At 41.8% G+C, this 23,442-nt stretch overlaps 1 protein-coding gene across 2 annotated transcripts in view; it reads left to right on the top strand.

The window, feature by feature from the left end:
- dpy19l3 (dpy-19 like C-mannosyltransferase 3) overlaps window positions 1-23,442 on the top strand; it is a 69,891-nt gene that overhangs the window by 19,725 nt on the left and 26,724 nt on the right. The window contains exons 6-16 of one of the 2 annotated variants that reach the window (XM_080884689.1): window positions 87-232; window positions 3,767-3,890; window positions 4,067-4,201; window positions 6,704-6,835; window positions 11,186-11,287; window positions 11,498-11,571; window positions 14,034-14,192; window positions 17,107-17,235; window positions 20,407-20,518; window positions 22,121-22,177; window positions 22,510-22,592. In XM_080884689.1, the coding sequence (XP_080740815.1) occupies window positions 87-232; window positions 3,767-3,890; window positions 4,067-4,201; window positions 6,704-6,835; window positions 11,186-11,287; window positions 11,498-11,571; window positions 14,034-14,192; window positions 17,107-17,235; window positions 20,407-20,518; window positions 22,121-22,177; window positions 22,510-22,592 (1,253 nt within the window). Of the gene's footprint in view, window positions 1-86; window positions 233-3,766; window positions 3,891-4,066; window positions 4,202-6,703; window positions 6,836-11,185; window positions 11,288-11,497; window positions 11,572-14,033; window positions 14,193-17,103; window positions 17,236-20,406; window positions 20,519-22,120; window positions 22,178-22,509; window positions 22,593-23,442 lie in introns of both variants that reach the window. The other variant, XM_080884688.1, reaches the window with a different exon arrangement.

Below are 23,442 nucleotides of genomic sequence, written 5' to 3'. Positions count from 1 at the left end.
CTCTGTGCATTCAATCGCGCTGCCTAATGAACTAATGGCTTCCCTTTGTGTATGTGTGTGTCTGTGTTTTTGTGTGTGTGGCCCAGTCATATTTGGAGCCCGTGTACTTTTATATTTACACAGTGTTCTCGCTCCAAGCTGTGTATGTGATCGCTTTGTACCTCACAGCGTGGCTTCTGTCTGGCTCCTGGCTTGCTGGTGCGCTCACCGGGGTCTGGTACATCCTTAACAGGTGAGTAATAACTATCTGTGTGCGTGACACAGTGAAGGAGGAGAGAGTTAGTCCCTTTCTTCTCGCACTTGACTCTGTCATGGCAGTTTTTCTCTCAATATAACAAAGAGTCCTTTTTTTATTTATTTTATGGATCAACTCTTAAAGGTGCAGTTGGTAATTTTTTTTTAAGGTTAGGTAACACAAAGAAAAGATATTGTACTGATAAATATAAATAGATTAGTGTGTATTTATATCTTCCAACAAATTGATGTTTTCATAAACGAACCACCCAAACAACAAAAAGCAGCAGCTGTTTATAAGCTAACATCATCCTAGCTAACATTAGGCTTGAAAGTCCTAAAAATCACACTTTCTCTAATAACAGTTTGATAACATTCTGACATCATCTGAGAGTTTTTTTTTTTTTGTTTTTTTTGTTTTTTTACCAAGAGTCCAACGATATTATATCTACTTAAAAGACATCAAACAGTAGCTAACAGTAGCTAACAGCAGCTAACAGAAGCAGCTAACAACAGCAGTAGCTAGGGTTGCCAACTCCCTGAAAAATAAATAAGGGACACCTCGTGGCCAGGGCCGGGCGACCCAGTTGTCTTCACCCTTCCCAGTGTGGTAGCTCTTTTTTTTGTGTGTGAAATTATTTTTTAACCATTTGACTTGAATTTGATTTAAGCAGATGCATATTCTTTGTGATATGACCATATGGGAAACAAATGATCATTTAGCCGTTTATTTTTAGCTCAAAATGACAACATTAACACAGTAAAACAGGTCTCTTTCTTAAACAGAAGCCTGTCATGCTTAGCTTTTGAGGATATAAGTAAATCTTTCTTTAAAAGAACTCTGTCCTGCTTAACTTAAAATTATATAAATTAATAGAAAACAATAGAACAAAATCATTCTTGTAACAGTGCACATTTAGTGCATTTAGTACAATTGGCTTCAGTTGAGGTATTATTTCAGCTTTTCTAATGCTAATCAGCTGCTCCTGTTTGTAAACCCACTTGTTCCCATGATTACGCATCATAACTCATCATCATTATTCATCTATGTATTACTTTTATGTATTAGTCATCAATTTGTTGTAATCATCTATCCTTGCAGTTGTTTATTACACAAAATAAGTTATATTATCACACTTCTGGCCACATAGCGCTGATATTCACTGCACATGCCCATATTAACCTTAACCAGAGGGTTTAAACAACAAACCAGTGTTTACATACCATATCTGCTTCTGCCGTGGCCTGGTGGACAAGAAATTGGTTAAGGGTTCCCCGAGCTTTCACGCCCCTCATGTTCTTCATGTGCCCACCACTAGAAGCATGCCTATGGAAAAAGTGCGCCGGCACACAGTGCAGTGCGCTTTAAAGGTGTTATGGTGTATTTTCCCAGCCAGGTGTTTCCCTTTTCCCAGTCCTCCCAGTACTTTTGCAGCCTATTTTTCTTTCTCTGAGCGAACAAACATTGCTGCTCTAATGCTGGGCTTACACTGTGCGATTTTTGGCCCATTTTGAGCCGATTTTTGAGTCGTGCGACCGATTTGGTGATCGGCCAGATTTTGGCCTTCATCGTGCATCGTGTAGTATACGTGGGGTAACGAGAAGCGATTAACACCTCGAGCAGCTCCCGATCATCAATCGCTCGTGAGCCGCTCACACTGCTCACGCGCAAACACGTAAACGTCGGTGAAAAAGACGGCGCAGCACGGCAGTGCAGCGTGTGATCTGGACACAAGCGATGGAGGCACAACTTGTAGAACTTTGGAAAGCTCATCCGAGCCTTTTCGATGTGGCATCACAAAATTATCACGACCACAACAACCGTGAAAATAGTTGGATTTACACTGCTGCTCATTCACAGCTGCCTGATCATGTTTTTCATTAGCAATTTAGCAAAGTTGGTGGTGGTGGTGTGTCTGTGTGAGTGAAAGACAGAGAGAGAGAGAGCGACAGATTTTCTGTTATAACCTTCATGTTATGGAGGCACAGTGTGAGCACTCAGGTCGCATCAGAGCATCGGGCGGTATAGTGTGAGACCTGCATCGTGACCTACCAACGTCTAACCCCTGCGAGTCAATCGTGCAGTTTGAGCAGGAGCTGAATAACGTGACTGAAAATCGCACAGTGTCTGCCCAGCTTTAGGTGTACTGTCGTCCGAGACTTGCACCGCAGTGTCGGGGTTTGTTTCCCTGTTGGCCATGCTTCTTGTTGTGGTCATCTGTTGTCTTCCGGTATTTTCTCCGTAAGCGACCTTTCATCGACCAATGAGATGAGCGGTAATCTGAATTGTCATACTCGAATTGTCATAAGTGTGCTGTCAGCTCATTGGTCACAAAGCAGGAGAGGGGCTGGGAATTATGCTTTCCAACAAAGCGTTAATTCCATTAACATTTATAGACTACTTTTGATTCTCACTGTATTACGGGACAAAGTGCGTCCCTTATTAGCTCAATACGGGACGTGTGCTTTTGTTTCTAAATACGGGACGATTCCGTATTTTAAGGGACTGTTGGCAACCCTAGCAGTAGCTAACAGCAGTAGCTAACAGCAGCTAACAGCAGTAGCTAACAGCGGCTAATAATAGCTAACAACAGCTAGTAACGGTGGCAAAAACAGAAGCCAAGCTTTGAAGCACTCTGAACTCTACTTTGTGGTCTATTTCAGTCTAAATGAGAATTTAATGTCAAAATTAAAATCCCTGCTATATGAACAAAGACTTAAAAGTAGCAATTAACACTAAAATTAAGTGTAATAAAAAATTAAGCTATCATTTGAGAGTGAATGCACTCATAGTCATCAGTATAATCAGACTTCTGGAATCTGGAAACCTATGGGCTCTGTACATCTTTTGTATACAGTCTATGTGTAGGCCAGAATTTGCCAGTCCATCCTGAATATTGATTCAGCAGTTGCTTTTTTTAATACGAATGTGTCAAATATATATAGATATTATTATTATTATTATTATTATTATTATAGGAAAATAAAGGCTTTAAATTCACGCAAGGAGTTGACTTGATGTTGCACAGGTGCTCACTCATGTCTGCTTGGTGAGTATCATGAGAATGAGGGTACAGTGAGTGGAAGAAGTGACTGACTGCCATAAATAAAGCACTTTGCTTCGTAGCTGAAAGTTGGTCGCTAGTGGACCTTCCAGGTTGTGTAGCTAATCCACTGACAAACCAAACAGACACAGTGCATGTACGGGACAAGCAGATCTAAATTCTTCTTTTGTTAGTTTGTGTTACTGGTGTGTGGATTTGCCTACTTTTCTGTACTGTTGGAAGTGCACTAAAGTTTAAACAGTCTCAAAAACCCTCCTGGCGTTTTCTCTGCTGTCCATTTGGAGCTGTAAACGCTGTACGACCTCAGAGCGCTTTGAAAACTGCCGCCATGATCTCAGGATTTAATTTTTTTTTCTTTTTCTCAAGCCACCAGAAGTTCCAAACTTCTGTTAGGTTTCCTTCACGGTGTTTAGCTGAAACGGTTTAACACCATCTCTCCATCGCTTCATCAATCATTCTCCTTTCAGGGTAGATACTACTCGTGTAGAGTTCACCATCTCCCTCAGAGAGAACTGGTCTTTGCCCTTCTTAGCGCTGCAGGTCGCCGCTATCACCTGTTACCTCAGACCCCAGCTCACCACATTACAGCAGGTAAGCGCAGAGCTATAGCCCAAGCTCGCCACATAGATCAGCCTGATGAGGCGAGCCACTCAATAATTTAGAAGTACAAGCAGCACAGAAGAAATGTGATCAGGCAGTGTGGCTGTAGTTATGCAGATTAATCGTCTAACCCTGTGTGCGCGCGTATGTTTGTGTTTCCTCCTCAGAAGGTGATGGTGTGGCTGATGTATGTGACGACGTTCTGTTTCTGTCTGACCTGGCAGTTCAACCAGTTCATTCTACTGGTTCAGGCTCTCGTCATTTACACCCTGGACTGCGGTGACTTCTTAACAACTACACAGGTAAGAAGGACCAGATATTTGCAGGTTTCTAGCTTCTGGTTATAGTTTCATGTGTTATAAAGTGTAACAGCTGACTTTAGGTGTCCTGGCAACAATTGTCTGTTTTTCCATTGTTGAGCTATGAGAAAAATCCTTTCGGTCTGCAAGTAATTTGTTGCAGAGCTGAGTTAGTGAGACTCATATTGAGCTATCTTTCTGTACTCATAGTAGATATGTTATCTAAAGTCTGAAGAGTAGGCAGAGATAACAGAGTTGATGGGGTTAGATTGAGGTTGAGGTGAGGTTTTGCATCATGAGAGGTGAGAAAAGGTGAAGAGAAGCTGAAATAATCAAAACACTTGCATTGATTGGAAAACAAGAAATGTTACTTTCCTGGGAATCTATTCCTGAGGGTTGGAAGGACAGACATATGTTCACGCACAGTTCACCCGCTTTACAAACACCAGAATTTTCTATTCCTCACTTGCTCGCAGCTGTGTTTGCAATGCAGATAGTTTCTGTCTTATTTGCTCAAACTATCCCTCCCTTATACATTTTCACTCGTGTGCAGTGGAGGTGAGTAGGATTTGATTTGTGGCGCTCACCTCATTAAAAAACCATGATGTCCAACTGAAATTGGAATTCTTACTTTGTTTGTAAGAAAAAGAACAATAAGTGGAACATTTATTGCAACACACCAGGTGTATTTTTGTTTGTTTTATCTCATGTTTTAAAACGTATCCCACAGCCTTGCTTTTATGCAGCTTAACTCAGGTAGTTGTACAGGTAGCTGGAACACCTATGGAGCGTTCCTGCTTGTTGAATCTCAGGTGGTGGCCTAGGGCCTGCTGTAAGGTCACCAGCTGGAAGCCACTTCTCACTGATGTTTTGCTGTGTTAGGCCCGGAGCATGCTGCATACCTCTGCGTGTGGTATTCATAGAGACAGAGCTGCTGCTGCTGCTATTGCCAGCACACAGAGAGAGAGTGCACCTGGAAAAAAGTCGGCTTTCTCACAAAGTTCTGCTGACTTTCTGACTTTCCTCCACCCTCTTCTTTTTAACATCCAAATGTGCAAATAACTATTAAATAATATTTAGGCTACATCCATTTGTGTCTGGGATATTTTCAGATACATTTGGTCTGCAAGAGGCCGTGCGAGTCTTGCACAGTTGAGGAAAGCAGTGTTTTCAGCCTTGTTTCCAGAACATCTCCAAGTGGACAGGCAGCAGCAGGGACATCACCCTATTATCCCTGCAGCTGGCTCTGTGATACTTTTTCCCTCCACATTGTTTCTCCTCCTCTGCGTTCTCTGTCAGCTGCTTTCTGGCCTCTTTTAACTTAACTCGGGGAAACTCCAGTAACATGCAGGTCTCCATATGTGCATCTCTTCCTTCCAATTTCCAGTCAGGATGGTGGTCCTATTCTTGGCTGATTGATATGTTAGAGGCTGGACATGTCTGAGGTGACCAGCTCCATGGATTCATGGCGTTTTGCTGGCTTCAAGGTTTATGCCAGTTTCTGCATCACCAGGTCAATTAGCTTCAAAAACCTCAGAGAGAGGAGAGCGGAGCCAAAGCTGTGCATCTTAAAGTTTTTCATCCTCCAACTTTTCTATTGTTACACCTTTCCAGTTATTTATGGTAGATTAACATTCATTTTACGTCTGGGCTGATGTAGCCTCGGTATACTGTGTGGCCTTTACTTGCTAGCATTCCCCAAGCCTCATGTTGGCCCCGTCATTATTTAAAGAGTGTGTCGAGTACGGTGGCTGGAGGTGAAAAGCTCGAGAAAAAAATAACTAGTTTTTAACTGGCAGAACAAGGTGTAGTGGTTGACACATTCATCTAACGTGTGATTTAGGACAGATTCCTGTTTTAATTCTGAGAGGAAACACAAACCCAACCTCAGCGGGCCACAGGATCTAATGGGAGGCCAGTTTAAATGGGAGGGTTACATCAGGTAGTGAATCCTTTGCCAAATCAAATACGCAGATGTATCTGCTGCTTCGGAAATAAAGGACGGGCTAAAAGAACTGTGACAGCAGTGAAAAGGACACACCAGGAGGGAAATGAGAGGAGTGGAAAATAAATGCTCAGTGCGTCACAGGAAGGCCTCCAGCAGCAAAACGAAGGGATGGGTCAGGGTCACCTGATCCAGCCTTAACCATAAGCTTTGTCATTTTTATCAGAGGGTGTCTGTCTCCTGAATCCAAATGAGAATTCAGATATCTGAAGGCTCTAACTTCCATTCTTTTGGAAATTCTAGCTGTCACAAATAAGTCGGCAGTCGGAGTGTGAGGTGCTCTTTAAGGATGAGATTATAATGTCTTTATAATATTAACATGTTCTTTGATTTTTTTGCAACCTTGTTAGAATCCATAGCATGCTGCTGTTTTATTTAAAAACAAATGATTTCAACCATACACACAGTCTACGGTCTTCTTTCATTGGTCCACTTTTGGACCAGGCTGTCAAGTCAACACTCACTCGCTTCTTCTTTACGTTGTTGGTGTGTTTCTCCAGGTGACTACGCTGTACCTCGTTCAAGTGAGCAGCCTGCTGAGTGTGTGGTTCCTCCAGTTCTGTAACTCCATGATACTGGGATCACTGGTCCTGAGCTTCATAGTAGCCGCGCTCTTCATCAGACATTGCCAGGTAAGCGTTATGAGTGATGGGTACGAAGAAGAAAAGTCTGAGATTAGAGAGGGTAAGGATTTGGAAAAAACAGAGCGCTGACACTAAAAGAGTCATGGTGGTGGAAACTTGTTGACACACAGGTAGAAGATTATCTTTTACATTTTGGTTGAAATCTGCGTGCTGCAGATGGTGTTTGCAGAAGATAATTTGTATGCTGGAGAAACAGTTTCCTGTCAGGTCTGAATGTAATTTAGTTCAGTCTTATTACAGTAACTTTTGCACAAACATTTAATGTGACAGGATGAAAGGTTGAGATTCAGGAGTAGGGAGATAAGTATTTAAATTCCTAAAATAAATGTTATTTTAGTAATGACATGCTCTAATTGCAAAAGCTTTGCTTTTAGCAGTCTTTCACAGATCTGTGCTCACATGTCTTGGACTTAAGTCATGCTTAGATGATGAATCTGGTGGCTTTACACTGAACATGCAGCTTACCTTGGACTAAACACCAGCCTCTCGACATCATAAGCATATCTACGGTCAGCAAATTGATGTAATATTTTGGTGGTTTGAAGAAAAATCTCAGCTGTAACTAATGAATGATAATGTCCAGATTTTTGGCTGCAGTCTGGTTATTTGGCAGGCAGGTGTCTGTACTCACTGGCACTGTGCTGCAGTTCAGGCTCGGGGTGTTTTAGATTCAGAAAATGCATATTTTTAGGGAAATATTCTTAGTTAAGCAAAGCCATCAAGAATATAAAGGATTTTATTTCTGTGAGTGAAGTAAGAACTAAATACCACGTGCCTGTGCACTGCTGTACATGGGCTGTTCCTTGTGTTTTCATAGCATTGCCCTAATCTTCTGGACAAATTTGGCAGTCATTTGATAACATGCATAAACTGCTGGGAGACCAACAGAGGTGCAGAAAGGTTTCAAAAGAAAGTAGATTGAATCTTTTTATGGCTTTGATGGTTCTGCTTGTACTTGGATGAAATTGCCATGCCCAGTGTATTGTTGTCGACCCTGACTCGCCAGCAGGGTAGTGCGTATTTTGGCCAAATGGATTTTTCAGTTTAACACAGTGATTCACATTTGGAAACAATTAGACTTTCTTTCAGAAACTGTTGTGATTTCCTCCTTCATCATCATGTTTTTAGAATCAAAGTAGGAGCTGCAGGGACCTTTCCTTGCTCCAGGCCCTGCTGTTTCTTTGTTGCTTTTTTTCTACTATGATAGTCAGTTTATTTTTAATGTTAAAACTGTAAAATCCTATTTGGACTTCAATTCAATTCAATTTTGTTTATACAGCAGCAAATCACAACAACAGTCGCCTCAAGGCGCTTTATATTGTAAGGTAGACCCTACAATAATACAGCAGAGAAAACCCAAACCATCATACATATAAGCAGGTGTGTTGGCGACAGTGGGAAGGAAAAACTCCCTTTTAACAGGAAGAAACTTCTGGCAGAACCAGGCTCAGGGAGGGGTGGGGCCATTTGCTGCGACGGGTTGGGTGAGAGAAGGAAGACAGGATAAAGACATGCTGTGGAAGAGAACCAAAGATTAATAATAACTAATGATTAAATGCAGAGAGGTGTATAAACACATAGTGAGTGGAAAATGTGACTGAAGACTCATGGGAATCCCCCAGCAGCCTACACCTATTGCAGTGTAACACCAACCTTATAAACAGTACTCTAATCTATTATCAATGGTCATTGATCAGTGGTTGTTGATCAATGGTGATGACAATTTGCAAAAATAATGATCAATATTAATGGTCAAGAATCTGAACTCACAGCCCACTGTTCATCAGTGGTGCTGGTTTCAGTCATTGTTCAAAGGTACTGTTTATAAGGTTGGGTAAACCTGCAGTCAGCTGAGACTGAAGAAGTCACTTGGATGAGTCACGAAACGTTTCTCCCACTGAAAACGTTACATCCAGATGAACAGAATTAACTTTTTGGGATTTCCTTTCCTGGATGATTGAGCGTGCATCAAGACATCTGAGACAGGATATTTCTAATTTTAGAGACATTGTGCAAGTGGAAGAAAGCATTCCTAATTTTTGTTTAATATGTGCATTGAAGGACATGTCCTGGTCAAAAATGACTCCAAGGTTCTTCACAGTGTTACTGGAGGCCAAGGTAATGCCATCCAGAGTAAGAATCTGCTTAGATATTTTTAAGATTTTTAGGGCCGAGTACAATAACTTCATTTTTTGTGCACTTCGTCTTTATGTCTTTAAGACATTCCTGCAGTTTAACTACTTGGTGTTAAACGTCTATCGTTTCATTTTACGCTATCGTTTGTTTCGCGGTGTCACAAAATAAGCTGTTTATGGCAATATTTTTTTCATGGTTTTGATGTCACTGTAGTGGCTATATTAATTTCTTAAAGTTCTCTTTCTCTTATATTTAATATAACCACACTACAGACGGACAAGCGGCTGTTTTTATGCGTTGTGGTTAGCAACAATGATTGTAACAGCATCGCGTGTCCGCTTGTTTATGTTCCACATAAACCTTTCACAATAAAGCTCAAGATCCTGTTAAGACTTTTCAAAATAAACTGAATCACGTGAAAGAGGAGATTATTTACGGATGAGAATTAAAAAAGAGCCGTCAGGTGCTAAAAAATAAACCTTAGACTCAAACGTTCCCGCAAGTCGAGCTGCCCGAGATTCGCAGAATTTACAGAAAATGTTACATTTTTGTGATTTATATCGTTATCGGACGATAGAATTCTTATATCGGGATATGAGATTTTGGTCATATTGCACAGCCCTACTACAGCGTGCTCTAATCGCTCTAATAGGATATCATGGTCGACAGTATCGAACGCTGCACTGAGGTCTAGCAGGACAAGCACAGAGATGAGTCCACTGTCAGAGGCCATAAGAAGATCATTTGTAACCTTCACTAAAGCTGTTTCTGTGCTGTGATGAGCTCTGAAACCTGACTGAAACTCTTCAAATAAACCATTCCTCTGCAGATGATCTGTTTTACAAGAGTTTTTGAAATGAAAGGCAGGTTGGAGATTGGCCTATAATTAGCTAAGACTGCTGGGTCAAGAGATGGCTTTTTGAGTAACGGTTTAATTACTGCCAGCTTGAAGGCCTGTGGTACATAACTGATTATTAGAGATGGGGTAATCATATTTAAGACTTAAGCATTGACTTGCACCTTTCCAACATTTTTAGGAATCTCTCAGTTGAACACAGCTTGTTAAATGCAGTATTAACCTATATTTCATACCCTCCGTGGCCGATTTTCAGTTTTTACATGAAATGATGGTGTTACTCAAATAACTACTTAAACCTTTACAGCATTTGCGTCAGACTTATTTGTGACTTATGAAATAATGATTTTATCCAACTTCTGGTTTGAAACTTGAGGCATATTAGTTTGTGAAACAGGTATTCTGTCCTCTGCAAATGTTGATTTAGCCTTGGCAGACAGTGTTCTCATTTAATGCCTGGATTAAGCTTTAAATGCATACCTTTGATGTTGGATGGTTTTGATGACAGCAGGTCTGCAAAAAAGATGCACCTGGCATACTGATGATGAGTCGACATGCTAATAGTGGCATTCAGTAGCACAACTGGCAAAATACATCCAATTAGAGGTTGTTAAGTTGGGACTGATAGTTTCCCTACAGTCACCTCAGCTGCCTAACCCTGCTGTCGGAAACACACAAATAGTATTCCAGGGCAAATCTCCAGTTTACAGAGGCGGAAGATCTCAGAGGCGTGCTGTGAGACTATTTCTAATTCAGTGGAAAAGCTGATAGATTCTCACATTTTGTGTCCAGAATCATCAGAACGGCTTCAGATGGAAAAACTCCCACAAAAAACACTGAGATGTCCATCTGTGAAGCAGTGGAGTGCTCTGTGCTCTGCGCAGTATCCGTGTTGTAAATAACCACGGGCATTTGAACACGATCAGTAATTACTGTGCTGACTAATTAGTTTGGTAGGGGTCACTCTGTGAGAAGTTGCAGCAGACTGTGCGCAGGATGAGACAATATAGACCTGAAATCTTAACAGTTTGCAATGCGAAGTATGAAAGAATTTTGGGAAATAACGAGGACGTTTTTCTGACATCTATAAATGATTGCAAAATGTGCAAAAATAACGAGCATAAAAATATATTTATGCATGCTTGATGATTTTAATATGTGCTTAGATATTTACAGAGAAATGACCCATGCTGTTAGGGGTTAGTGGTCTGATGCATGTACCCATATATATACTGTGTGTATGGAAAGATGTCTGCTTTCCTTACATTTTTAATTGCAAAAAACTGCAGTGAGACCATAACAGATGCACTGACTAACCTCTTGTTATTCTGTGTGTGTGCATGTAGCCTGGTGTAAAGACTGGAAGCCTGGTGGTTCGTTTGGGCAAAGTTCTTCTCCACAGTGCCCTGGTTCTCCTCCTCACGGTCACCATCAACTACCTGGCCAAGGTGCGGTGTTCTCTTCCTCCCTCGCTCATCTTTTAATACACTTTCTCTCCATTTTCCTCTTTTTTTCTCCCATCATATGCTCATTATCTTGTGATCTGTCCCTTATTTCACAACACACTCCTTCCTTCTTATCCTCATCGGTAATCTTGGTTTAACATGCTGATCTTTAGTCCTGACCTGATGATCTTCTCTTTGCGTGTGTGCTTACAGAAAGCCCTCCAGCTCCAATCAGACGAGCACATCTTTAAATTCATCAAGTCAAAGTTTGCTCTGGGTTCGACCAGGTATGAACACCTCCTCTAGTCCTGACCACATGTGAAATACGGGCTCGCTCCCAAACAGTAGTGAAAACTGCATATACAAAGTCTGTATTGTGTGCACTGGTACATAACTCCTGACTTGATCCAGAGTGACTGTATTATTCACTAAGCACCAGTATTGTAGCACCTGGAGTGTTATGGTGTGTGAATAATAGATGGCCGGGTAACACTAGCAGACCTCCCATTGATCAGATACTGTGTGTGTGTGTGTGTGTGTGTGTGTGTGTGTGTGTGTGTGTGTGTGTGTGTGTGTGTGTGTGTGGAACAGTTCAGCCACTGGATGGCTGCTCCAGGGTGGCAGATAACACAGCTTCAATTATTCAGGAGTCTGTGGAAAATGCAGTGCATACTCTATCGCTGCCTCTCTCTGTTCCTGTTTCTCTCACTTGCGTTGACTTATTTCGTTTCTTTTTTTAATCCCTGGAGTCTTGCACCGCGTTTGCGTTTATATCAACTCTGTTTAGTTATTTATCCTCGTGGTGGTTTATCAGCATGTGGAGGATTGTAACTGCCAAGAATAAAATTAAAACCAAAATATCAGTTCATGTCATATTTGTTTAATGTTGTGTTTCTGAATTCCCACTTTTTGTTTTTGCATAATGTTGATGTACTTAATGTTATATAGGTTTAATTTATTTTGTCAGTTTGTATCTTTCATATATCAGAAGTCCAACGTGCAAAATATTGACCTAAAAAAAAGTTTATACTGTACAGACATGTCAGGGTTGATGCAATCTCATAGTTTTTTTTCTTTTTTCTTCTTTGGCTTTCTTTTGGAGCCTTTTTGGTCGAGCGCAGAGAAAGGATGCTGCAAATACCAGACAAAGGATGTTAACGACATGAGGGAAAGAGGAGGAGCTTAGAGGAGGTTCATGGATGTCATGAACGAGGACACACAGAGGGTTTTGGTGACAGCGGAGGGTGGTAGGAGCGGGGTGAGATGCAGGCAGATGATCCACTGTGGCGGCCCCTAAAGGGAGCAGCCAAAACAGGAAGAAGTGGTCATGTTATTTATTTTTCCATAGTGATTTAAAAGTAATGTAAAAAACATACAATTCATGCACATTTTTGCAACTGTCCTTTTTAACTGCACAAGTTGTGTTTCCAGATTGTGGATTAGGTCGTTTAACGTGGATTACTAACTTATCCTGATTTGATTGGAGGTTTTTAGCAGCCTGAAGGTTTATTTCTTTTAGTGCTTCAGAGTTCTTATTGTTCCTAGATTCCTAGAACTAAAGGAGTTAGTGTCCCTGCTATAGACAGTATAAAAGATTTTTGATCTCTGCAATTTCAAGCTTCATTGTCTAACATTAGTCAAATAACCCACTGAAAATGCCCAAAAGGCATTAAAACTGTGGGGAAGTCCACTTGAGTGGGACCTAGCAGAATCCTAGCTCACTGTATCAGGACACCTGCTAAAGTAGCCACGCCCCCTCTTGAGAAAATTCCCCCCACCCAGAGTTGTTATGAAAGGGAAACGTATTCATAGAGCACAAAACATTTTGTTGTGCCACGCTGTAAACATGCAGTTTAAGGAAATAATGCATGCACGTTTTTACATGGGAGTCTGTTGGGGTGGACCTGCAGGTGGCAATTACAGTAACTGCAGTTTTTACTAAATTACACATCGGCTTCATTTTTAAGCTCCAGAAACTTGATTTAAAGGGAAAGTTCCTGTTCCTTTCACAATAAAAGTCCTGGACATATACACTGTGTATAGAGAAGAGGAGGTTATTGCAATAGTAGAAATCAACTTTAATGAGTAAAAGATCTCTTTTTAAAAACCAGCAAAAATATATAGTGTTACATTTGATATCATTGACATTGATGTGAAAATAACGTACAGTTGCCAGGTAACAGTAATTTCAGTTAAACGCTATAAAAAAATTAAATATTTTTGCACACGTGTAGAAAAAAATCGAGTTTGTGGTGTTGATCAGGTAGTCGCACATAAGTTTAATATATTTTTATTATTATTATTATTTGTTGCTTCTGTTTTACTGCATTTCAGAGGCAAATATGTTTATTCATATGCATTAAAGTTGTTTTATTTACATTAAAATACACAATTTTGTGTTAAGTCACTCAGCCACTAATATTTCAAAGTGAAATCATTTAATCCAAGAAACATCCTGCTCCATCCAGTCGCCTCACAGTCACTCAGACTTATCGTATGACAGGCTCCACTTGGACCAGCTGCAGCAGTAAAATGCTGCTTGCATCAGTAACTGAAGGGCCCTCAGAAAGTGCGGTCTCTGTCAAGGCCAATTTATGGCCCTATTTCATAATTTTAAAGAGTGTAATTTGGATCTGCGCCAAACTTTTATAGCTTCCTCCTCACCAGGTTTCCATTTAACTCGACGTTGCAGTGTTTATTTATTCTCAGTGAAAAACAAACAGATGACCGCCTCTCGCCTCCCCTGCAGGGATTTTGATGCCAGTCTGTATCTGTGTGAGGAGGCCTTTGGCCTGCTTCCCCTGGACACGCTCGAGCGCCTGGCCGGTACCCTGCTGCTGTACCCCTACGTCCTCACGCTGCTTCTGCTCTGTGGCATGTTGGTGGCGGCAGCACTGCAAAACCTGAGGTAGGTGATGACTCAACAGGAAGTGGAGAGGGTTATATAAGACAAAGTAGCTCCAGATTACTCTGATCAGTCACAAAATAAAATAAAATAAAAACCCACAAAGCAAAACAACATTAAATTAATATTTTGTTACTCTACTCCATATTTTTTGACCCATTCATGGGCAGTTTTTGTGGTGTGGGCGGGGCATGTTGAGCTGAGGAAATACGCCTCTGCCAGAAAGTTCAGTTACCAAGAAAGTCATGCCTGGTCTGCAGCAATGTTTAGGTGGGTGGTTTGTGTTTAAGTAAAATCCAGATGATTGCCAAAGTTTCTCTGCATTGGAAGCAATCAATTATAAACTTTGTGCCGGTTCACTTTATTTAAATATACATAGCACCAGCTCACAACAGCTGTCGTCTCGAGGTGCTTTATATAAGACCCTACAGTATAAGAGAGAGAACACCGAAGACACGTTCCCCCCGCAGCACTTGGCGATAGAGGGAAGAAAGAACGAACAGAAACATATCCAGCAGAGCCTCGCGCTGTCTGGTTGGGGTTGAGGGGAAAGAGAAGAGAGAAACTACAAAGAACAAGGAGAGTAGACAGAGGAGAGGACGACACATTTAAAGTAGAGGAAAGTGATATAGCTTCAAATGATATCATGGTAATTCAAATTTGTGCTAACAGTATTTCTGACGATGAAAGAAAAAACGTACTGAACAGTTTTATTGACCTTTGCAGGCAGCAATATTTAGAAGTAAATAAAGCCAGTAAATGAAGGCCATTTTCTCTATTTTCCAGTCAGCTTCTGTCATTGATGAAACGTTAGCTAATTCAAAGTGTGAACTAATTACACCAAGGTACCAGCAGCAGCAGCATGGTGGTGCAATAGTAGTGACGCAGCACAAGTCAAATGTATGCACGAAAGTATCCCAGTGCCACGACCATGAAAGGTGTAACTATGAAACGGACTCTTAAGCAGGACCTGAGAGACAACAGCTTAAAGTTCACAGGTTTTATTGTCACAAAGGGAAGTTTCTCAAAGGCAATGTTAAAACAGGATGAACACTGGAATGAATCTCTGGCAACTCGGGACAGCAACCCTGAGAGAAAAGAGATGGGGGTTAAATCCAGTCCACAGTATGGGTGAGCGGCAAAGTAATGAGCAGAGTGGCCGTCTCTGTCAGACCAGCTTGACAAAGACGGGTAAGATATCTGGGTTTGAAAGCACTCTTCAGCTCCAGAGGAATCATTAGGATAATGATTACAAGGGCGTTAGCACAGGAGACACATTAGGAGAGTCATAGAAGAGCCTGGGAATTTAATGTAAAAGTATAAAGTTACTGCTTAACACTTTAGTTTAATGATAACAAATTCAGTTCAGTTTTAGTTATAACGTCAGACAACAGCAGTCACCTTAAGTCGCTTTATATTGAAGGTAAAGACTCTACAATAACAGGAAAAAAAACAATAATCACATGACAAACACTGTCACTTGGTGACAGTGGGAACGAAAAACTCCCGTTTAATAGGAAGAAACCTCTGACAGGTTCAGGGAGGGGCAGACATCTGTCATGGCTGGTGAGGAAGCAGACAGGACAAAAAAAAGAACTAAACTAGCTTAAGTTAGACAATATTTTCACATAATAAATCTGGTTATTGTATCTTGGCCAGCTGCTTAAAGCACTGTGCAGGAGTAGTTTCCATCCATTTGTTCTTCCCGTCTGCAGCTAGCGAGGGCTCCAGCGATCCTCGCTCATTTGTTTACGTTTGGGTCGCACGTCACCAGCTGCTAGCATCTCCTTCTTAGCAGCTGTACTTGACGGTGAATTTTTGCCTCGTGCAGTGAAACACGTTTGTTGTTTTCACCTTCAGCAGGAACAGTTTTCGTGCATATTTTCCAAAGTACTCTGCTTTATTGGAGGTTGCTCCAGCAGCCTGAGCTTTAAGTAATGGATGGCTTGGGGTCAGCTGATCCAGCTCTAACTAAATTATAAACTTTATCAAAAAAGAAAGTTTGAAGAAGGTGCAGTTAGCAGGTACCCTGATGACAGGTAACTGATGAACCCTCTGATGAGTATTTCTTTACAGCAACTAGTGATAAATCAGGCAAAAATAAACAAGAGCCCATTGCTTTGGAGTTACATTTCATCAGCTCTGTTTCTCTTTTGCTTGTCATACATTCATGCATTAAAATTAAACTACAAAGGAAACCAGAAGGCTTCCAGTACTGAAACTCTTTCCCTTGCCCACAGATTCTTTTTTTTTCATATGCAGATATCTTTGGAGAAAAATTAGTGAAGTATAAATGAATCGAAGGTTTCGGCTCCTTCAGAAAATAGAAGAGACAAGATGTTTATTAGGAGGCAGAAGCCCAGTCGTGGTAGTCACAGTCCCCGTGTCTGCTCCACATTGTTTCTTCACGCTCTGCAAAGCCGCTCTGCCTCTTGAAGCCTCATGCACCTGTGGTGCAAGGTGAGGGGCCATATCGAACTAATCACATTAGCATATCAACTCGCACTCTGCCGTTGGAGGCTTGGAATACTAACCTCATAGAACAAAGGGCTATTTGCCAATTCGGGAATTAATTTAATCCAGTTTAGCCCAGCTCACGTAGGAGGAAGAGCCGGATTGGATTTGTATTCAAATGGAAGCCAGTGTCCGTCTGATTCGGTGCAGGAGGCCAATTCGGGGGAGTGACATCATGCCCTCGAGCCTTCGTCTGTTTGTCTGCGTGCCGACTCCCGCAGACAGAAACGGTCGTGGGTGTGTGTATTGTTGCGTGTCCACTTGTGTTCAAACTACTAATGAAATCTGAATAATATCAATTCCACCCACCTTCCCTTCTGCCTCTCGTCTCGAGCGTCTGGATGTAATGTTTTATGTATCACTGTTGTCTCTTGTGTCGCTGTGTTTTTCGGTTTCTCAGCAGGCCTAACAGAGGTTCCACCGAGGAAAAGAAAGGAGCCAGAGAGGGACAAGTGGCGGCATTTCGTCCAGATGTGGCCTACAATCTGCTGCACACGCTGTTCTACGGCCTCCTGGCTTTCAGCACAATGAGGTGAGACCTCGTAATTCTAGCATCATCTACATGCAGACGTCCCCAAGTAGTCGCATTCTGAGACGGGAACTCTCCAAATGTACTTTTCCTCTTGATGAGTTGATTATGCAAAGTCGCGAGCAGATGCTAAAATCCAAGTGCCTCTTAAACGCCTCTCACAAAGTGTCTGAATGGTCCGCTTTAGCCTTGATCAGCCCTCAGCGCCAAGTACCATCCAGCACCACTCACAGCAGACGCAAAAAGAGTCGATACAGCTGAACAATCGATAATTAATACTCTGACCCCCCCCTTCAGAATTTTAACGAAGACCTGGTGCAAACAAACGGCTAACGAAGCTCCATCTGCCGTCTCTCCACTTACCATAAATTATGTTTTTTAAAAAGAATCATTAAATTTTCTTATAAGGTACGGTAAATAGTTTCAGTTAAGTTGCTCATTTTAAGTTACTTTACTGCTGTTTCAGCTTGTGTTTATGCTGTAAAGACGTCCAGAGCAGGCCACTGTTGGGAAGAGTCTCACGGCTGTGTGGCTCAGAAAGGTTACAACTTAGAACTTTTTATTTCATTTCGCCTTGTAAGTACATAATACTATTTCAGCAAGCAGTTTTTTTTTCAATAAGGATTTTTCACTGGCTTTCAACTCCTTCTTGTAGTTTTTAGTTTTCCACTGTGGCTCAAGTATACATTTATTTATGTGCCGGTGAGAGTAAGAAGGCTCGTTTGGTTTGTTTTTGCAGTCGGTGTGTGTCTCAGGCAACCATGTTGCAACCTTTCTCTGGAAAGACGGAGAGAAATGGTTCCAGAAATAAGATAAGATATAGGAGGCATACTGTTTACATGTGCGCTGGCTTTGAAAACCATCTTCTTTGAGATACATTTGTTTACTGTATTTACTGTGCTCTTGTGCGATATTTGTACAAATGCTGTTTGTACATATGTTCGGAGTCGGATACTAAGAGCCTTCTTTGCTGCTTCTTCCTCTCCTGTTTTCTGGTGGCACACAGACGTGCAGTGGTCTGTTTCTCTGGTTAATATTATGGCACAATCCACTGGCAGGTTCCCACCGTGGAGCAGCAACACCTCTGAGGGTGTCTCGGCTTGCAGGTGCCAGACTCAGAGGCCCGACACCAGTGCTGGCACCTCGCTTTACCGCCGTCTTTCTTGTGGTCGACTTTCATATTCAGCCTCTTCTTCTTAATTTCCTGAATGTTTTGGCTTGCCCGGCTGCAGCCTTTGCTTCTGTGACATGAGATATTTGCTCTTATAATATCAGAACTGTGACCACCAGATATCATTGGTTTGACCGGCATCGGCCTCTACACAGACTACTGCAGTTTTCAGTTTGGTGTCGGCTCTCGTTGGCATTTACAGTTTGTTCTTATTTAAGTCATTTTTTGGATGAACAAACATTTTTATTCAGTTTTTCTTTTATCGGTTTGTGTGTGTCTGTGTGTGTTTAATCAGGTGAAATTATTAATATCAGGAGCTACAGTGGGTATATCATTAGTGATGTTGTTCAGTCAGTTTCAGTCGATTTCTAAAAGATGGATATTGTGTGCTAGCACAAAAGTTCATTTCCCAGCAGAATGCTTCTTGTACCTGGAACAAGTTTTATTCTCAGTATCAAACATGCTATGACTCACTTTAGCTTTTACTTATAGCATCTATAATGTGAGCATATGGTGCTCCTAAAGGCCCCGTGTGGGGTTTATCATGACCATTTATTTACTCATTAATATCTTCTGTAGGAAGGTAAAATACCTGATCGTCAGCAGTCTCTGCACAGCTGTTTCTGTCCTGTTAGCAAACATGTTTGGATAGTTCTGTCTACTCATTAGTGGTTAATTTCACATGCATGGAAAATTCCCTTTGTCACCTATTTTTATCTCCTTGCTTTAAAGGTTTGGTTCTATAAAAAACAACGACGCTTTTTGCCGTATCAGTAGCTCTGCAGCGTCAGACACCCTGTGGCTTGAATTTTTTTCTCTCCCCATTTCGCATCTATAACCTCGAGCACAACAAGCCTCCCAGACCTGACTCCAGTCGTCTATTTGTAATTGTCAAGTGGTTTTCATCGCCACCATCATTAGTAAATTTTCCGGCCTGAACGCGTTTCAGACTGCAAACACACGCTGACATGTACAATTTATCACTAGGAAAGTATAATTGTGTTTTAACTTTAGGCTCTTTGTGAGGAGTGTCAGGAAAACCATCGAGATCACCAGTGGAATTACTACTTCCTGTCCCTGTAGTAAAAGAAACCTGCAATTACTCTGTTAAAAAAGAAACTGGAGTTTTCTGGTATGTTGTTTATAGCAACTTGGCTATGAGGGTTTTATAGGTTCACATAAGTAGCTTCATTTAAATAAGAGTCTGTCAGTAGCTGGGTTATTCTCTGTGTAGGGAAATGTTGATAATAATTGAATTTATGTGGTTAGCAGGATTCAGAAAAGCAGGTCTATGCAGTACTGTTAACACTTATAGTTCACACAGTGCTTTGCTGTCACAGTTGGTAATTTAAAGTACTGATTAAATTCCCACAAAAGGAGCAAAAGAAAAAAAAAGTCCTGAAAGCTTTTAGCACAGAGTCAGGTACGGCAGAAAGTGACACGTTTGATTTCAGCACTTTCTCTAAAATGCTGATTAAGAGAGAAAAGCCAAAAGTGCAGAAAGCCATTTGTTTCTGTCAGACGGCTCCTTTGCATTAAAAAAGTATTGAGATTTATTTCAGTGAGGCTGCACTTCTTTATGCCTCCCCCCTCGCACGGCTCCATCTCCGCACCTGTCAACAATTTTTCAGCTCATTTCATTCTCCCCGTCTTCAGTCTTCTGCTCGCTGCTCTCTGTTTAATCTTTTTCTCATTTGTTTAGAACTCTTTGCTTTAGACTTCATGTGCTTTGGATCAGAACTTAAAAATAATGCAGTGTTTTTGGCACCAAATCAAACTCAACCACAGCGAAACCATTTCACTAACTCGTGCGCAAAACTGCAGACGAGTTGGTCGTCTTGTTTGAATTCTGTGTGTGTGCTGAGGGAACGTCCCCCAGTCCAAGCTGTATAATTTGTCTGTGTCATGGAGGCTGGGATCTGTTTTCTTTTTTCTCCTAAGAGGAAGACTGTTGAGACACGAGCGCTGCTTGATATGGCTTCTCCTTCTCTCTTTCTGCCCAGAATGAAGTATATATGGACTGGCCACATGTGTGCGGTCGCAGCCTACGGTGTCTGTGGGACCGAGCTGTGGACTGTGCTTCTCAGCGCTCTCCGATGCAACACGAAACTTCTGGTACGAGCTCACATTTTCACTTCTGGCTCCAAATAGTGCTGCAGGGAGGATGGGTGGTAGGATCTTTGTTTACGATAATCTCCAAAAATTCCACTACTTTATGTCCTCTGAAGCATAAATACAGTCATCAAAGCTAGAATTCAAATATTAAAAAACCTAATCTGCAATTGCAGAACAAAATGTGCTTCACCATCCAGGCTAGTCAGGGTTGAGTAATCTCAGATCTTGTTCCATTTAGATGGGAGAAATTATTCATTTGTGAACTAAAGACAACATAAAATATAAAAAGGATAACTATATTTATCCCAAATGTTGGGAAATTCCAGCGTTACAGTGACTAAAACTGTAAATGCACTTTGCAATTAAATGGCCCGATTTTGCTTGCCGCTGAGTTGAGGAAGAGGTGAATTTCTACCAATCAGATCGTGTTTATTCAAATGCTCCACTGTTGCCACTGACCAATTAAAACACATTATGCTAATGTCCCATGGGAGCGAGGTATTTGCTTGCGCATGAGGAGATATTGTGTGTGGATACAGTTGCTAACAGGCTCTTCAGGCTCGTCTTGTGAGCGGCTGCCAAACATCCAGGATCTGACCAGCTCGTTCTTCCCAAATCGAACACATTCACTGCATTTACTGCACTGATCAGTAGCTTTTCTCTCGTCTGTGTCACATTAAGAGTGATTGCAGTCCCACGTTGATCCCACGGTGCCGTTTAGGTGTCGCTACCTGTAAATGTGACTTCCAATGGTTGCTGATGTGGCTCAGAGTCTGTTAGATGTTTAACTGGTTGCTAACCTGTTTGATGTAGTAACTTTACATACACACTGCGTGGCTGATGACATGTTCTTGACCTGCTAGATGAAAGTGCACATGCTCTGAGCGCTACGTTATATCGCGCTTCCACAGATGAGTAAAGAGCTGTTTTAGCTATTACCCAGTGCCAAAGGTCGTCTGTAACCACAGTGCTGTGCTGCTGGCCACTGGATAAGCACACTAGAGCACAGCCAGTTCAAATTCTCTTCATCAGAGTAGTTTCGAGCAAGCAGGGGAAAAAAAGACGACGGATTAGATCGTTTCTGGCCGGGCGACCGAACAGCTTTCCAGTCACTGAGCGACTTCTAACTGTCGTTTAAGAAAAATTTGAAGTGTGCTTTGTTCTCAAACATGTCTCTGAACGTACTGAGGTATGATTCCCAGTTCTAGTAACACTGCACATTATGCCTGTCACCACCCTCCAGTGTGACTGACATTGATCTCGTTTAAAGCTCACTGCGAGGCGCTCTTGAAAGATTTTTCTATCTTTTATGATTTCCTGTATTGATGTGACGGTGAACCATTATGCTGCTGAATCCACAGCCTGCACTCTGAGCGTGTGCCGGCATTGCCAGTGAGGCCACTAGGTGTCAGTGTGGTCACAACAGGACGGCAGCAGGAATCAGATAAACGATGGTCGGGAACAAAGCTGCTCTATCTGTCTGTTATCTCACTCCGTGCTCATTTTTGGTATATCTCTGTGTGGCTCTTTACTTTCCTCTGCTTCTGATACAATTATTTTCCTTCATTTCATTAAAGTTGTTTTCTTTCTGTCATTTTGCAGTTGAGGCTTGTCAGATATGTCGTTCCTGTTGTGATGATCGGTTTCCTGTATTACAAGGTAGGCCATTTTCTTGGTGGTTTGTTGCTCATACCTTTTATTGGAGTTTTACTTCTGGAACCACATGGAACGATCTGAGGGAAAGAAAATGGGCTAAATGGAAGTTACGGAAGAAAATGATGAAAAGCAATTGGAGCCTAACAGGATACTAAAACGATTGCTTCCCCTTTATTTATTTTACTGTTGGAGGAATCTAAATAGCTGTCGTATTCCCTGTTATGTTAAGTGAAGCAATAAGATGTTATCAAAGATATATCAGTGGGTTTGATACTCTGCTTATGGCTTCATAAACCGAATTTTCCATCACTTGTCTTTGTCTTTTTTCCCTTTAGTTCTGGCCTAAGCTGATGGAGGAGTTATCAGAACTGAGGGAGTTTTATGATCCAGACACCGTGGAGCTCATGACCTGGATTAGGTAGGCGCATACACCGGCGTTCACAAATCCAGAGCGCACATCATATTGAAGCAAATTTGATTCGCTTGTTCCTGCAGATCGAGTTTCACCGTGCCTCGTGTCCTTGATTAGTCCGCGTGTGAGCGTGTCCGTGTGCGTGCATGCTTGTGTCTCGGCGCTTGTTTGTCGGAGAGTCTGTCTGATGAGTGATGAGAGCTGATGGATATCCATGAATAAGACATGGGAGTGCTGGAAAGGACCCAGCTGTTGGCAGAGCTCTAACCCACCTCAGGGTCTCTGTTGCTGGGCTTCCGATCAAGAGCATCACCCTGATGGGATCAGAGATGGAGCTGTGATTTGGAAATGCTCCGAACTGTCGCTGATGCTGCTGTGTGTTTGCACATCTGTGCGCGCCTGTCATTTTCTGGTCGTCATGTTGGATGCACAGCGCTGGATTGGCCGCCCGTAGTGCATATCCTACATCTGTGCAACTATAACATCTGGCCAAAGACACAACTCTCAGCTCTCTGCTTAGTGCCTGTTAAATTTCTCATTTATGTTCCACTTACACCAGCACAGACAAGTTGGTTTAACTGGGATTGTTGGCAAGGTCAGTAGTTATCAGCTGGGTTTGCAGCTCTCTCGCAGACCTGAGGCTGAACGCTGGTCAGACGCTGCGCAGTGCTGCTGGACTCGTTAGGCATTCAAATTAAGAAGCGAGAGATAATGAAACATTACGGCTGAGTGTCAGGAATGAAGTGGGATGCAGTAGTGGTGCAAACTGAAGCTGATCGTGTGCTTAGTCATTAAGATTTTCATCCTTATCGCTGATATTGTAACATAACAAGAACGATATGCTAACTTATGTATT

Source organism: Rhamphochromis sp. 'chilingali' (genome assembly GCF_963969265.1).
Source record: "Rhamphochromis sp. 'chilingali' genome assembly, chromosome: 6".
Lineage (NCBI taxonomy): Eukaryota > Metazoa > Chordata > Actinopteri > Cichliformes > Cichlidae > Rhamphochromis > Rhamphochromis sp. 'chilingali'.
The sequence above is the reverse complement of the archived record's forward strand: the minus strand, read 5'-3'. Positions and strand labels throughout refer to the sequence as shown.